The sequence below is a fragment of the Phaethon aethereus genome (assembly GCF_964289735.1).
Source record: "Phaethon aethereus genome assembly, chromosome: 25".
Taxonomy (NCBI): Eukaryota; Metazoa; Chordata; class Aves; order Phaethontiformes; family Phaethontidae; genus Phaethon; species Phaethon aethereus.
In genome coordinates this window covers 4,564,014-4,581,443 of record NC_138601.1, presented here as the reverse complement: position 1 = coordinate 4,581,443, position 17,430 = coordinate 4,564,014, and the positions used below count along the sequence as shown (strand labels likewise).

Below are 17,430 nucleotides of genomic sequence, written 5' to 3'. Positions count from 1 at the left end.
ATTTATATTTTCAAAAAAAAAAAAAGTTACCAGCTATTTTGAAACTTCTTCCCTGTAAGAAGAGTGACTAATAGAAAGGAACAGGACTGGCTCCTATACAGTCAGCAAGTCAGGTACAAATAGTTGTTAAGAATCATTTAGCAACTCAGGACAGGGACTTTTGACGCAGCGCTCATGAACAATAAAATTTCTCCTTTTTTTTTTTTTTTAAAAAAAGGGGGAGGAGGGGAATAAAGCAGGGAAAAATGCCAAAAACATTTCCCACAATATCTAAAAACAGTAACCGTTGTTCTTGTCAGACAGCACGCTCCAGATCAAGGACTTTCTAGTCCTTTCACAACCAATAGACTTGCCAAAGGCTGCCTTCAGTCTATTCACACCCTCCAGAACACACAGCCTTTCACTGTCCCCTTTCACTTCAACCTGTCATTTTATAAAAGGTGGGGTTTTTTTGTTGGGGTTTTTTTTTTTTTTTTTGCAATTAACATACAAGTGCTACTAACAGAGAAACTGATCTTCTTGTTGCTGGATGGCAATAAGGAGTTACACAAACGTCCAGTTTTTAGCTCAGCTGGAAGGACTTAAATTCTCTTTTTTTGATATAAATACTACTGGAGCTCCCATCAGGTACTTCTTTTCCAGAACCTCACTGGAAATTCTTTTTAACCCCTCAACGCTCTCCAAAGCTAAAATGTCCTCTTGCTTGCTCCAGGCATCTGACGATTTGTTCTGTGCTGCCAGACGCAGAGATGTTGTTTTCCCCAGTACCACTGCTGGGTTATTCCGACTTGGGTCGGTGCCTAAACCGAACCCTGTACTTAATTGACTCAGCCAAGTCGAAGGGAACACACAGACGATGCAGCGACAGGTATTCGTTAGGTTGAACAGCCCCAGAGCCCCAGGCCCACCCGCCCCCCTCTCCCCAAGTTACTTGGTGCTGTTTTAAAAAGTCTGGGTGTCACGAAGCAGTCTCTTCCCCCCAACAACAGAGTAAAAGCTCCACAGATTTCGCTGTCTACCTGGTGGTCAAGGTTATAGCAGCAACAGCTGATGCTGCTTCCAGAAAAACATGGGGTGGTGTGACAGACAGGACTTTAGGATTGCTTCAGTCGCTTACGTGGGGGTCCCAGAAAGGGACACTGTGCAGAGGCCAAAGAGCGATATGCCTCAGCCACCAAATGGGGATGCGATACTACCATAGACTTCCAGCCTGATGTCTCCATGACGTCAGAAGCATGACTAGAAATAAGAGAGAATAAATCTGAAGTTATCAACTGGGGATAGAAAGGATTAACTAGATTCTTTCCACGTGCCACAGAAACCTGACATTTTTAGCGTACTGTTTTAGGATCGCTCTGGATGTATGTTAGATATCTTTTGTGAAGATTGCAAGCTTTAGCTCTGCTGGCACAATTATATGCTGGACAGTCCTTCAACTTAAGGATGAAAAGCTTAAACACACATGATCCCAGGTGGAGGACAGCAGGAACACAATGTCTATCTACCCTGACTACTCATCACAGAAGTATTTTAAAATAATATAGAAAGCACCGAGAAGAGCTGTATTAACTATCAAATAAGACTAAAATGTTTCCAGACATCAAAGCATTGGGTAGTCATTCTACATCTGCTGAAAAGTCTGTTATATTGCAAGTTGCAAACAGTCCCTCAATATTAGGGACTGCCTGATATTCTACTACCTAGAAGTTCTTGTATCTTAGAAAGAGATCTAGAACAGCTCGCACAGTCCTGCTGGACACCCTGAACAGTCCCAGCAGGACAAGACTAATCCGCCCTGAGGGCAACGCCACTTCTGGGGTGGCAGGTAAATGAAGGATCACAATAGGAAAACTAAAAAAAAGAAAAAAAGGAGAGGGGAATCTCCCCTGTAGGTGACAGTTCACAAGTTGTGAACCCTATTGCTAATAAACACCACTTTCCTCCGATTTGTTGCATCCTGGAACAAAAGTAAACTCACTAGTTAATGAAGTCCACTGCTTGAGTTTTCAGTTGATCAGCACTATGTAGGTCAGCCAGAATGAGGATCTCAGCTGCATTTTCCACAGACAGGTTACTGCACAGTGCATCCTCACACATCACCTTCAGACGTTCTAGAGCATACTGCAAAATACAAGCCAAAGTACAGTTACAAAGAAGAAAACACCTAATCAGGCCTGATGCGAAGCTCTACTTGTGCGCCTTCACTCTTCAGTAACAAGCTACTCTGATTATGCTGAACAGACCTCTTTGCTTTGCTATATGCATCTGAACTGTACTCAGAGAAGCAGTGACCAGCAAAAAAAGGAGAATCATGATGTGCCCACCCTGAGGAAAAGCAATGGAGAGGAAACATACCCACCATAACTCTCATCTCGGCCTTCTTGTGTTACAGGCTTACTGGTGCTGTGTTCATGCTTTGAAATGAGAATTTCAAGTCACCTGTAATATCTACTATCTCAGTTACTTCAAGGTACAGAATGCTAAAGCCAAATATTTATTCTCACTATTACCGCACGACAGTATTGCCCGGGTTCAGTGGGAAGGTCTATCTAACAGTGAATGCTCCACAGGTGTTCCAGTGATGTTTAGGCAGTTTTCACTCAATTTCTTTGCCATTAATGACCTACACATTAAGATCAGCCTTGCTCAAGTATATGGTACTAGTTTAATACTAAAATGTTAAACAAATGCCCTTGATTTCTTGCAGCTATTCAGCTGGAAATGAAACATCGCAGCATGTCTGTAACGCCCTAGCAAAAGCTCTAGTCTAACTTCACATTCTCAATTTAAGAGTTTCTACTGTTCAATTCTGCATTTGCCTCAACATTTTTTAGATCCACAAGGTTGGGCCATGTCAGTGGTTTGAGAAATTCAAAGGATATGCTTAGAAGATGAGTGCTGTCTAATGAATTTCACACTCTACTTTCTGCAGCACTTCAGTCAGTATTGAAACACACAGACACAGCCAAGATTTTCAAAAGCAACACAGTGGTCTCGGGCAGACATCAGAAAGGTCAATACTCAGAAAACTTTTAAGCCACTCATTATCAAGAAATGAAACCCAAACCCCAAGCCTCAGTCTTTCAGAATATCATAGCTGGGAACTGTGAGGCTGAGATACTTCTGAAAATCTTGGTATGTGTGACCCGATTATCAGGTTTGCAGTTCTTTGGATGAAACAAACTGAGTATTTCGGAATAGCTCTGAATAGTCTAGATCCCATGATTACATTTCACAGGGATTAGGAGAGTAGTCAATTCTAATGCAGTTCTTCTGTGAGTAATAGCATCAGCACTACATAAATTGTCCTAAAGAAAGAGTAATCACAGTTAAGTCTCCTTCACATTATGACTTCAAATTGAGTGACATTTCTAAAAAAAAAAAAAAAATTTTTTTAAGATTGTTAATTTCTTTTTTCTGGCAGATAACTGCATTTGAGAGTATCCTTCATGCTGTTTATAAGGCTTTTTTGGACAGCTTAGAGATGACATGGTATACAAGTTCTTCAGTATCTGAGGCCGCATTTGGAAAAGATACCAGATTTCTAAGGACTGCTCTGTCAACCTGAACAGAGAGCTGGTAACAAGCACATCTGCATGATGACGGGAGCACTTGCCATATGATAAGCACTGTTACTATAAATTGATATAATATTCTGATTGAGATTTTAATCTCATTACGATTAAATTTGAATGAATAATTTTACATTATAAAAACATTTTTTCACTTAAGACTTGGCAATAATAATTACTTCAATTGAGGCATGGCACTCATAACCAGGACAGTTTTCTCCCACCAGAACATCTGAGAAGGCAAATCAAATTTACTTGCTTAATCTGTATCAATAACTAAAACAGTTTCAAATGAGGGGTGAGCCATTAGTTTATATTATTGTCTGTCAGTATCTTACAATGCAGCAAACGAAGCTCAAAATTATTCCTTTTGTAAACTGATTATTCTCCTCCATGCAATGTACAATTTTTATTTTGATTTTCACTACAAATAGCTCAGCTTCTAATTACATAGTTGGGCAAAAGTAGCCATTCTGGTCTCTCAGGTACCAAGATTTTCCCTTCCCCCCTTTCTTAATTACACTTAAAAAAACCACCCTACCTAATAGCATACTTACCCAAGAGGCTGAAATAGTATCTCCTGGGTTAAGAAGACGTGCTTTGTTTTGGTTTTGATCTAATTACATATTTTTCCCAAGAGACAGGAGGAACTCAGAAGAAGCTGTTTCAGTCTCTTGAGTAAATATTAGATGTTTTATGTGCTTTCATGCAAGATTTTTTATTTCTGCTTTTAAAAGACACACAATGAGTTTAAAAGGAAAAAAACCCTACATTAAAAGCCAGAAAACTCAAAGTTAAAGCCTACTCTGTCCTTAATGTACTGCTTCTTACTTACGGTTGTCTCAGTTTAAAGATGGTACGTGAGCTCTCAATCAATACTCTTTAAATATTGAATAAAATATGTGGCAATGATTATAATCAGGCCAAGAATCTCCTCGCATTATTTCCCACTTTAATTCTAGTTGCAGTGGCCCAATAATGGCATATGGAGCATTTCACCTCTAAATCAGCATTTTTGATGAAGCCCAGGTCCGCAGCGACAGGGAATTTGATGGCCGTGTGGTGGTTGCGTGGAACAAGGTTACATGCATCCACATCTTAAAATCCACCACCCTAACTGGCACCCACAAGAGAATCCAAGGACTGAAGAAGCATGGAGACTGAACTACGCTCTCACCCCTAGAGGTGGTCCCTCCAGGTCAGAGTTGAGGCACATTGGCAGGGCAGTGTGGAGAATCTTGCACTGCTGCTACCCGTGCTGAACCTGTTCGATGGATAAATTCAGGACTTTAGTCTCCAGTGCTGTCAAACTGGCATCTTTCACCAGCACTAAGTTCACTTTTAAGAGAAAAAAGAAAAAGGAAATAAAATTTTGGTTATATATTACGAATTTTCACTGGTTAATACGGCTCCCTGGCCAGCAGAGCACTCCCTTCTGTCCTTGGTGCTGCAAAGGGAAGGAGGCAGCAGCTGGCTGGCTGGCAAGGCCACAGCGCTGCGCCTGCTACACGGGGACTACCAGCAGCCTTCCAGTCAGACCATCCCCGACACCTCCCTGGCAAGGACCCTGCAAAACCACAGACGGGTTAGGCAACGGGGCTTCCTCCAGTGCACCCCTTCTCTCATAAACAGCAGGGACTGCCACTGCAAAAAGAAAACAAACAACAGGACCTTCCCACTTTTGGCTATCCATCATTTTAGAGCATCTCTTGAAGCTGCTGATACCAGCCAGACCAGGAGAAGCAGGCCCTGTTTGCCAAGCCAGAACACTACTTCTGAGATTTGGTAATAATCACACTAAAAAAAATATCGCCAGGTCCACCTTGAAATTGTCTTCTGTCCCCCAGTTCTTATGCTAGATTATGCTGAATAGAGATGTCCTCTGAAATTTTAAGAAGATGCTTAAAAATGACCAGTAGAGACAGAAATTCCTGATTGTTATATGTTAAGATACATATTTATAGCGCTAAAGGTATCTTCCATGTATCTATACTACATCCAGGTTTACCTATAAGCTGCAACCAATTCAAAGAAACTGCCCAACTACAATGATCACATGAAAAGCTTAGAGCAGCAATCTCCGAGGAGCTCTGTGTAAAGCAAGGCACATGTCATTCCTGGTTCTCTGAACACCCATAAATCCCAACTGTACCTTGTCAGCAGCTGCCAGCAAGTCATCAGCCATTTTGTCAAGATTTGGTGCCTTCCCCGTGTAAATAAAGCACATCATTTCCTTAAAAACTTCAGGCTCCACATCATTGATTTCAACCCGATTCTGTATCAGAAAAATGAAGCTTATTAAGATCCTGACAAGATGTTAAAGGCTTCCTTCTACCCAAGCTCTTTCAGTATTCAGAGATTTGCTACAGAAACAAACTCCTTAGAATGTGTACTACTTGCAAAAAAAAAAAAAAAAAAGAAAAAAAGAAAAAAAGAGATGTGGATGGAGTAAGAAAAATTCTAAGTTGTATTTCACATTCTCTGCTTCTCCCTATCCCACCTCAGACTCTTTCCCCAAAAGTAACAAAGGTAACAATTGTCTCCTTGATCCCTTTCTTCCTCCCTTCAGGACAGCTGAAGCAGAGACCTGCATCTAACGTGAGAAAAACAGTCAAAAGGTGACAATAGTCACAAACACTACCTAAGAAAGTTAACTGACCAGTGATGTCAAGAGTTGGCTAGAGAGCTATTCACCTAGCTGGAGAAGTTCTCCCTCCTTCAGGAACTTACCTTTTTACTCTCTTCCATCTCATGCTCAAACATGGCGCTGAAAACTGGGGAACGTGCTATGGCAGTGGGGAAAATAAGAGAGAGTTAGAGATACTCTTTTATGCTTCAGGAGATGCTAAGCATAGCCTGCCAACACCTCAACAACCGTCCTGCTACTTAATGCGGGAAAAGTTCTCCCATAGTAGACAGGACTAATTCAATACAACTGCTAAGGAAGTGTAGGTTGTGACATAATGTAATGTGGCCAGCATAGCTTCAAACTGGGTATGGGAGAATTTCTTATGTCCTTTCAAACAGTGCTGAAGAGTACATGGGCAATAAGGCAAGTTTCTTGACTTTACAAGAAAGCATTTCTCTGGAAATGTGGTAACTTCTCCTTACAAATGCTTTAGGAATACATTACAGTACACTACAGCCACAAAAGAATCCTCCTACCCATCCTGGCCACAGGAGGTAAAAATGGAGTAGGTATTTCTTCTCTCCCCGTTAACAGTTCACAAAACGTTCTTTTACTACAGCTCTACAGTTAAAAGAGCTGCAGAAGCCTTCTTTACAGTCAAAGTAACTCAAAAAACACCCCACTTGCCATCATGTTGTTGTCTCCTATCCCGCTAAGGCCTACCCAACTCAATACTGACCTGCTAGTATGGCTTTGTGAGCCTGGAACTCCTGGCCCGCAACGCACAGACAGCAGTCCGTGAAGCGTGAGTTCTCCCAGAGTCCTCCCAACTCATCTGCCAAGCGGCACTCTGGTACCTTCACCATGTTCATAGTGTTCTGGCCGGAAATATTGACGGAGTCCTGCACCACACTCACCTCGAGGGGAAAAGAAAGCAAACAAACTCAAAACTCAAAAAACCCACACTGGAAAACTCATCTCCCTACAGGAAATTTTTATTTCCAGGGCAGGTGAAGGGAAATGCAAAGCAAAATCCACACCTGCCAAGCAGAATCACTGTGTGATTAAAAACATCTCCATTTTTAAAGCATCCTTTCTACCGTGCCTAACCCTGTTCTCTGCTCCTCCAGAGTGTCCATCTCAAGTCCTAAATGATAGCGGCAGATTTTTCTTCTCCACCCCAAATTAACAGCACTTCTATGCAATTTAATCATAACTTTATTATATGGCTTCCTAAGGAAGTGGAACCTTCTTCTTCCGCTTTTACAGACACCATACCTGACCTAGTTTTTTCTATCAACACTCTGAAACACTCCCCAATCAATAATGCAATACAGACAGCAGTACAAATGAAAATTAAGTATACAGAGAGCTTCTGTGACCGAGCACTGCATCCACACATACATGCAAGGGCACTGTCTGATCCCCCAAATGTCTTGCTGCTTTTGGTTCTAAATTTCTTAGAGAGTTTAACGCTTCCATCACATTATAAAATAACATTTAGGGGTTTTTTAATGTTAAGTTTAAAGAAACAGCTTTATGTCAAGTAATTAGGTTTGGGAAAGGCAGATAGATTCCTTATCACCTGCTCTAAAGAAGACACATTTAGGCAGGAATGATATGTAGCCATACTGGCTGATGAATAATCTACACAGAGGGAACCGTGAAAAGCTATTCACCACCAAACCATTATTGTTAAACACACAGTAAATCATACGCCTTCTACAGCAGACTCCAATTAGAAAAGATCAGAGTGACTAATATTACCCTGCTATAACAAAGAGTAAAGGAAGAAGCTGATTTGACAGGGAGGCATATGTAAGACTATTTCCTGGATTTGCTGTCAAGTTCAAGTTAAATTTCAGTTCTATTAATAACCAACAGTCAAAGAACAACAGACAGCAAAGGAAGCTTCACATGTAGAAGAGGTAAATTATCAAGTGAAAGAGGTGACAGAAGCATCTTCTAAAGAAAAAAAACTGCTGACAGCATACACCCCAACTCTTGAGAAACCTCCAGTGGGTTTCTGATGGCAGACACGTATTGTATAAACCATATAACACTCAAAATCAAACAAATACCAGATGCTGCTTGCCAAAGGACACTAATGATTACTCACAGCAAATGTGAGGAAGCTAATATTCTTTGTAATTCATGTGACAGCTATAAAACCTTTTTGCCCTGTGACATCTAGACCAGCAACATGGACTCAAGGATGGATGAAAACTCATCAGACTCATTAAAAAGGAATTCTAAGATGTAGATCCCTTGCTGGAGTCCAATACTGATTACAGACTAGCCACAAAAGGCTTTTGAACTCTGTCTCAAACCAACAAGTAAATCCTCTTCATATACAGAAGAATGTCAGTTGTTGTCATGAATATCTATTACATGGCTTTTTACATAAGGAGTTTAGACTGGTAGATTCCAAGTGGTGACCAGCCTTAGAGGTCAAATAGGTAAGGTTTTTGCTCAAGCTATTTTCAACACCTTAGCAAGGGAACCAATGCTACCTGGCTCAGAAGACACCTATTACCATAACTTTGGGAACACTGTTCTTTTTGGAGGTTTACCAGGATTATATTTACCTATGATGTTGGAATAACATTTAAACAGCAAAAAATAATGCAGTTGGGATATGAACAAATCAACCCCACCTGCAAAGCAGAGGCTGAAAAATCCCCAAACTGACAACTAAATGAGGTCAGACTTGAAATGCTTGACAAGGAACACCCTTCTCTGCCTTAACAGCGTTTTCAGCAAGATGTTATCTGTGTTCAGCACCAGACACGAGCAGAGAGGAAAAGGCTTTTTTCTTTTAACTTTAATAAAGCAATGAGAAGGTGCAGCAGAGATACTCAGCAACCTTCTGGTCTCTTCTGGTCTACAGAAAACTCCAACATATCCCCACATAACAAGCATTTCAACATCCAGTATTGCTAACTCCTTAGACAGTTTTGACAGACAAAACACGCTTGCTGAAAGTACAGATGTAAGCAGCATCACTTGGCACCTGTGGCCAGCAGGGAAGCATTAGGAGAGCATATGGCACATGGCTTTACATGCTAAGAGACTTATAAGCTCAGGGAAGGAGGAGGGAAAAAAAAAAGAAAAAGGAAGGGGGAAAAACCCCAAAACCAAGCTGTTGAAAGCTCTCGCCAAACTGTTTCCAGACAGCAAAACCTTCCCTTCTGATATCACTAAACTTAAGATTTCTTACACGCTAGACTAGAACAAACTGAAAAAGAAAAAAAAGATATCAAGGCCAGGTGGAGCCAGCAGCAAGTTTTCTCTTCATCCGGAACAAAAACACTAAGCTGAACCTTTTGAAGGGATTAATTCAGTAGAGAGTGGACTGACTTCAATTTAGTACTGGTTGCCAAGACTACTGGTGGATCTCAGGTTTATCTACATCGCACCTCACAAATTCCCTTCTCAGACATGAATTTTTGAGGTTCACTCCACAATTCTAAGTTTTCTGGCTCTTTTATCATGAAAGAAAAGGGTAACTGCCAGACCTACAGAGGTGTCATCCAAGACATTGCCCTCTTCTCCCCCCATATTGCTACAAGTGTTAAAGGAAGGGCTCCCTCCACAACAGTAATAATTTACATGACTTTAATATACATATACATAATATACATCCTTTAGGAGATGTTTGTTAATTTAAATGTGTGCATGTTTCTGATGGCCTGTCGAACAACTTTGACTGAAGCACTTCTTTCATTCCTGAAAGAAAACACAGCAAAAAGAAAAGACTGCAGGAGATCCGAAGAGACAACGACTTGTTCTACCTGTCTTCTGGCAAAAATCACAGCTACAGGAGGTATTTTGCAGTTAAGACGACAATGGAAATAAGACAGCAGAAGCTCTGAAGACATTAAATTAGACAGTTTAAATTTGCTCATTAAGGCTTCTAAACTTAGATATCTAGTTTTAGAAATAATTGTCTGCATCTTTGTCTGAAATTCGTATTAGTGAAATAATTTTGTTTAGAAAAACATAAACACAATGTACAGAAAATTGTGGTTGCTATAAAATTAATTTATCTTACATTTTTCTTTTTGTTGGCTGTATAGATACAGTTAGGAAAATAAATAAAATTCTTCTTTATTCATTAGGCAAGTAATAGGCAGGCCAGTTTCCACTACAGAGATAGTGTTGGTTATTATCCCAAGTGAGTTTCAAATTAAGGAGTACAAACAGATGGACAATAATACTAAACCAGAAGTGAAATGATAATAAAACATGCTTAATTCCTACCATCATCACAGGTAAAAGACAAATATGAAGTAATGAAAAAATAAATAGAAGTGAAATGCAATGAATCACACAGAGAAAAAGCCACCAGCCACAAAGGCGCACACACACAAATAAAATCTAAGTGCCATATAAACTTCCAATATTTCTCCTGACACCTCCAACTCCTTAAAATCAATGATGAAAAATAAGGTCACATCTACCTTAAGCTAATGGAACTGCTATTCTTTCCGCTGCACAGGAAGACTTACCTCACAGAACAGAGTGAGTTTGTCATCTGGAAGAAGTCCATTGGCCTCATCTAGAAGAAAGTCTCTTCTAATAAATTTTTTGAATCCCCAGTCCTTGCCTTGTACAAATCGATACGCTCGCTGGCTCTCTGAAAGAAAGATATGGTGCTTCAAACACCAGCTGAGTGACTCGCTTGATCAAACAGCAAAAGACAAACTGACCCCATCACACAGAAAGAGTTTTTACACACCCATTGCTTTTGTTTCTTCTCCTTTAGCATTCAGGATGGAGAATTTGAACTTTGCTCGAACTTCACTTTTTGGACAGCTCACCAGCAACAGATAGAGGGATAGATAATCCTTACTTTCTTCATCCAAGCCTTTAGGGTTCACACGTAAACACCTGTAGAAGCAGGCATCTGAATGAGATGTCAGGAACGGTTTTTGGCAGGTCATTCATAGCTTTCAAAGAAAGGGCATTGTAGAATTTTCACAATAAAATGTACAGCAAACAAGTTCTGTTTAACAGCCACTGAACCGCAAGGAAATAATGGATACGTAAATAGGGTGGAACTGCATGTTACAGTCAGCCACATGCTACGTCTCCAAGACGGATAATAATATGCAGGCAGTAACTATGGGCAAACCAACTGAAAAAAAAAACACACAGGGGAAAAGAGAAGGGGGGTACGGTTTAAACTACTGAAAAGCACCCTGATGTCAACTTCCACAAAATGGAAGTGAAAGAAATAGCAGAATGGAGGCAATGGATTCGAGCAAGTGCAAAAAATCCAGAGAAATGTTAGGTAAAACCCCACAGAAAGCAACTGAAAGGAAAGGATTTCCGGAAGGCTGCTAGTTTCTCAAAAACCTAATACTAGGGCAAAAAGAGAAAACTACTCCTGTGTGAAGAAAAGGTAGTAAGTGCAGGAAGAGGCTAACTCATAAGCACTTCCATGACCTGAAACTTGACACAGAATCTAACAAGAAGCAAAAACTAGGCCAAATGACTAACAGCTCAAACACACAAGGACAAAAAAAAAGATCAGAAAGATCTAGACATTAGAATGAGATCTGACTACCAAAGGTTATAAAGGTAAGTAATTTAATAACAAAACAGTCCAAGGAAAGCACAGGTCTGCCACCCAAAGGAAGGGAACACAAATTGTATCACACACAAAAAATTATTTAGTGGCTGATGTACCGCAATCTATACTAAGGAGGTTTAAAGAAAAATGCTAAAATACTTAACATCAGCAATAAGGGATAAAATAAGGAGCCAGGTGTCCATGGATCTACTAGGTCAGACACCAGTCACAGTAGATACATTCTGACAAAAAGTCCACTCTGAATTACTGGAAATCATTTGAGAACTCAGGGAAGATAAGAAAGGTTTTAAAGGAAAGGAGAAGAGAAAAAAATATTGTCATATTTAAGAAGCTGAAATTCCTGGGCAGAAGGGAGTTATAGAACATTGTTACTTCAATTATCTCGGTGTTAAGTCTCCAAATTCACAAACACCTGCCATAAAGAGAAAGGTAATTTTAAATTGCAGGATTTAGAGTGCAGGCAAAAATCATCTTTTTAACAACATGGAGTATTAGGGACTGAAAGCAGGAGGCTGAAATAGAACTTGAATACACTGGCTATGGACTCTCATTGGCTTATAAGTACTCGTTAAGATAAACCATCAGTCAAACCGCCCCCCCCAACTTAAGACATTAATAATCCACCATGGCATGTCTCTGCTTCAAGGAAGGACGTAGTCTCCCTTCCAGCTACAGCTTCTATTACTTCTGATGCTTTTCATTATCAGAGAAACACTGCAAACAGCCAGATCCTCACATTTGTTTTGTGTGTCCAAACACTATGCTGAAGCAACGTACTTTCTCCCTGTGCATATGTTGTACATCCAAGCAAGCAAGAACCCATGTGCAGTACAAGTATTTTTTATGTATTTCCTCTGTTACAGAATCCCAAATTCTTTCACATAGCCGTACAAACAGGGTGAACCTCTCTGTTCTATTTCTTACCATTTGAGTTTATCATTGGCTCCAGATGAAAAGGTTGAGCTTTTGATGACCTCACCCATTTCTTCTCGGCAGAAGCTAAAGTTGTTTATGGTCCACATGTACGAAAACTTCACCACCTTGATCTTAAAACAGAGGATAATAGGCGGTTTAGGGACATACTCATTCACCCTGGCCATCTTAAGGGCAAAAACTGAAAAGCTGAAAGTTTTACTGAGTCACTTGTGTGACAAATAACCCCCAAGCGCAAGACAACAGTCTGGAAATGGCTGGCAGTGGCAGCTGGACCACTCCAACTTCTCCAACTGCCTCCTCCAAAGTTCCACCAAGAGCAGAAGGCAACATTCTGCTGTCGCCCTGGTGAATGTTCATTGTTAGCAAGTGCAACATTGTCTGAAAATCCAGACTCTAAACTTGTTTTGAATAAACTTCTTATCACAGGTTCTAATTCCGTTATGTCAAGAGTATCTCAGCACAGCGTGGACTTACCTGGGTGTAGCACCAGCTCTCTGCTACAGGTCCACTCGACATTTCTGCCGGAGGAGGAGGACTCGGCACCCTTGACATCGCCAGTTTGAAGATTAAACAGAATTTCACAACTCAGAAGAAGAAATTTATAATTGATCTTCACTCTGTCACTCCCCAAAAAGAGAAAAAAAACAAAACTAAGAACAAAATAGAAAAAGCTCAGGAGTATTGTTAAATCTCATGGGACACAAGTTAAAGTCATGATGTTTTCTCCCTCCCCTAGCACCTTCAAAATATGATGTTACATTTAAACGTTTTAAAATGTTACCACCTGTTTTCTGAAGAGAGGATATGCTACCTCCATCCTCTCTTTCAAGATGCAGCTCCTTACAGGAATAAGCCTAGCATATAATTTGCTTTAAGGAGTCCAAGACTCAACTCACTACTTACTCCCTATTTTCATTTTGAGAGGCTCAGACTATCAGAGATCAGATTTGACAAATGAAGTTCTTAATCTGAAAAAGCTACATGTAACAACATGCAACCCAAACTCAACAACAAAACCAAACCCTAGGTTCAGAGAGACTCCACTAACATCAACAAAATAATTTCCTACAGTTTAAACCTTCTCCTGAAGCCTTACTATTAGGGAAGGTGTTGGTAACGATTTCTCTACTTCAAACCAAATCTCTCTGGCCAGAGGGAAATTCTCATTTCCTTTATATGCTAGCGAAGTTCCCAATTTCTAAGTGCCCAGTCAAACTGCCATCTGCAGAGAACAAATGGGGTTAAAACCACTGCAACACACCTGAATGAATACTCAGGCACAGCCGATAAAACAAGCACCTAGTTACCAGAAGGGAGGTTTTAAAACAAAATAGAATCATCTGTCCCCAAGGCAGATACACAAAATGTCTTCAAAGATGAGCTCAGAAATGAGGATTCATAACTTTGGCAGATATAAAAGCATCACATGCCTTACAGTTTAGCCTTCTGCTAAACACTTTCTGTTTTGCAGGTGATATTTATCTGCACAGGACAGCCAGTGAACCACAAAAACTCCACTGCTGTTAGTTTTGTCCTCGAAAGGATTAAAAAAAAAAAAAAAAAAGGGTGTGTGAAAGACATAAAATTCTTATCTTGCAATACAAATTGCTTTAAATACAACAGCTGATACTGAGGGTCATTGCGGGAGAAAGGTAAAGTCCAGACTCTTGTTCTTGAGGAAGACTGAGTCATTAGTTGTTGAAAGTAAGTGGTGGGAAGCATAGAGAATATATACCTACAAATCTCACGCCTCAAAACAACAGGAGAATATTCACAATAAGAACATAAACATATATGCACATAACTCCCCCCAAACAACTATCAACATAATTTGGAATCTTGAAGGGCAGGTCTGGATTTGACTGCAGGCTCCAGCTGCAGACCAGACCTCTCCTAAGCAAGGCTCAAATCAACCCCCACTCCAGTTTACGGCTGTGTACTCGGGTTTTGAGTTCTATGCACCTTCAGAAAGTACCTGGAAATACTGATACACAGGCATTATCTAATAGTAAAACAAGAGTGGGCTTTTTGTCAGGTTTAATTTCCTTTAAAAAAGCACAAGTAAGCCCGTATAAACACTGAAGAAGTGATACTAGCTATCAGGAGCTAAAAAATAAAGTATTTAGCCCTGCAGAAATGCACACTTAACTCGATGGAAATTTATTTCCCGGAGCAAAGCTCAGGAGCAAACAACTAACTCTGTAAGATCTGAACTGCATACAACCAGCACTAATGTAAAACCCAGTGTTCTCAGATCAAATTTCTTCACAAACTTCTTGCATTTGCAGTTTGTGCTGCGCATGTGGAACGAGGGAAATGTTTTAAAATGTTTGCCATAGAATCAACATTTTAGAAAGACAGGGACATCAATGTACACTTTAGGTACTTGCTACAGGTTTTATTACGTTAAACTTAAAACTACCACAATTCTTCCAAATAAATTCAATTAAACCACTCTGTGACATTCACATTAGGCCAAAATTAGCAGACACTACTTTTGAATAGCTAACTGCCCTTCCATGGGCAACATTTCAGTCTTGCCTCTGAGGACACCATCGCTTCACTGTCTCCAGTCACAAGGCTTTGGGGGACAGATAAAACCTCAAATTCCAACACAGGCAGCAACAAACACCTCCTCCTCACCACGGTTAGGGAAGAGATGCTTTTTTGCTGGTTTTCTTCTATGGGCAGAAGAGACCCAAGCTCTTCCCATCCCCTCGGGGTTCACAGAAGCACTGCTGAACTCCACCCACGCTGTTACATTGTTCTGCTTACACCTATTTTAAATCTACATTATTCTAGTGACCTGTTTTATAGCACAGGCACAAACAACAGGGACACAAACTCATGAGAGGAGAATAAGCAGCCAGGGAAAGGATGAAATTTCTTAAGCTCACCTCCTCAATGACAGCAATCTGTGGGCACACTGAGCAACAAGAAGCTAAGCCTAATAAAAAAGTTTGACCAGAAGAAAGCAGAATGAATAAATAAAACACAACAGTGGGATGTGAAATTAGATTTTGTTGTTGTTGTTGTAGTTAGTTTCAGCGATTTTAGTTTTTAACTAACACCTTTCTACTCAAACTACTTGCAACACAGAAGTATTCAGCTCTCTCAAAATACTTCCTTCTGCAGAGCGAGAAATAACGCAACGTTTATTTAAGAAGCATTAGAGGGATGCAGAAAAGACATAAAAATAACTTAAACTAACTTTTGAATTTCCTGAAACGACACTATGGCCCTCCATACATCTCCCCACATACCTGTGCAAAACGGAGATGTGAATTAAACCTCAAGCCACAACAACCTACTTGGTCTTCCTCCTAACAGGGACTTTGGGCATAGCCCATCACTGCGAGACACCCCAAAGCTCCATGTGAAGAGTGGTTGGAGAGTCAGCAGCAGTGTCCATCTGCATCTTCCCGTGACTCTGAGAGGCCACAATGCTGTTCTCCTTGCCTGGCTTCAGAATAATTACAAGAACAGATCCAGAACAGTTTGGATAAGGAACAAATTTCCACATAAGATATTTAGAAACAATAAGCAGTCTTCTCTAAGACGACTTCTACTTCCAGGTAAGCTGAAGCAATTACCTCCACACACACATTAGAGAAGTGGTTTAACAGGAAAGGTAATTACATAGTTAGAAGACTCCAGTGGGTCCTTCTCAGAGAAGACAAATTGGTAAATTTAGTGGTAACACCTCCCTTTATGGCATGAAAATGAGGGATTAATGAGGAGGGAAAGAGGAGACAACAACAACTTTTTATGTTACAATGGCACATTCATCAAGCTTGTTGGTACACCCTGAGAAGTTGAAGGGTTTCCTGGATGGAGGGAAGAAGTTAATCCTAAATTCCTGAATGTTTCACTGAACTCCAAGGAGCAAACTCCAGAAGGCTGTAGCCATCAATCATATAATTGGGGAAGGAAACAGATAACCATGTGATGCAAACCCAAACTTCACCAGCTACTTTCTGTGTTTCAACAGGATTTTAAGATGTACCTAAATATTACCTCCGTCTTACAGATGCAAAGAAGTCTTAGAAAGCTTCTGTGATCTAAAGGCAAGACAAATGTATGAGCTTGAGAGACACAGGACTATTTAATTTTCTCTGAGTAACTGTCACTTTTAGATCTTATATCCTTTCCTCCCAGATGGCTTGGATAGACAGGTGGTAATAAAAGTTATGACAACGTGCTAATAGAATTGCTGCATGCCAGCGCATCATTCGTTATGCTTTTGAAATGGCCCAAAGGGGACAAAGGTTCTGGATTTTAAAGATTTTCTATTATTTGGAAAATACTTTCAGTCTCGTATGTCAACACTTTCTACAGATGCTTTGTGAGGCAGTTAAATACAGTTAAAAAAAAAAAGTTGTTAAACTCCAACATACCCCTAGCTCAACATGGCAATCAACCATCAAATACTTGTCATCAATTGATATTACTCCTATGTTTACTGCTGTAACAAGTCATAATGGGAATACACAGGTAATATCCATCACCGTCTGTGGCAAAAATTACCAGTAAGGAAAAACTTCCCACTTGCCTTGCTTAGCAAGCACACAGAAAAGCACATAAAAGGTCACCGAAACATGTATCCTTAGAAATGTGCCCTAGAAACTGCCACGTGCTGTTCCACCTTCAAATGCTGAATCGTTCCTCTGGCACGGACCAATATTAAACACATT

General features: G+C 40.2%; 1 protein-coding gene across 1 annotated transcript; it reads right to left on the bottom strand.

Moving 5' to 3' along the window:
* Positions 1–1,094: 1,094 nt before the first annotated feature.
* Positions 1,095–14,697, bottom strand: SPOP (speckle type BTB/POZ protein; the record flags this gene model as incomplete). The annotated part of the gene is made up of 9 exons (XM_082010581.1): positions 13,211–14,697; positions 12,725–12,846; positions 10,943–11,094; positions 10,713–10,840; positions 6,941–7,118; positions 6,303–6,358; positions 5,725–5,847; positions 1,979–2,121; positions 1,095–1,239 (listed from the first exon to the last, which is right to left on the bottom strand). Exons 1-9 carry the CDS (start codon positions 13,286–13,288, stop codon positions 1,095–1,097), a joined length of 1,125 nt encoding a protein of 374 aa, XP_081866707.1. The 5' UTR covers positions 13,289–14,697.
* Between the last annotated feature and the right edge of the window lie 2,733 nt (positions 14,698–17,430).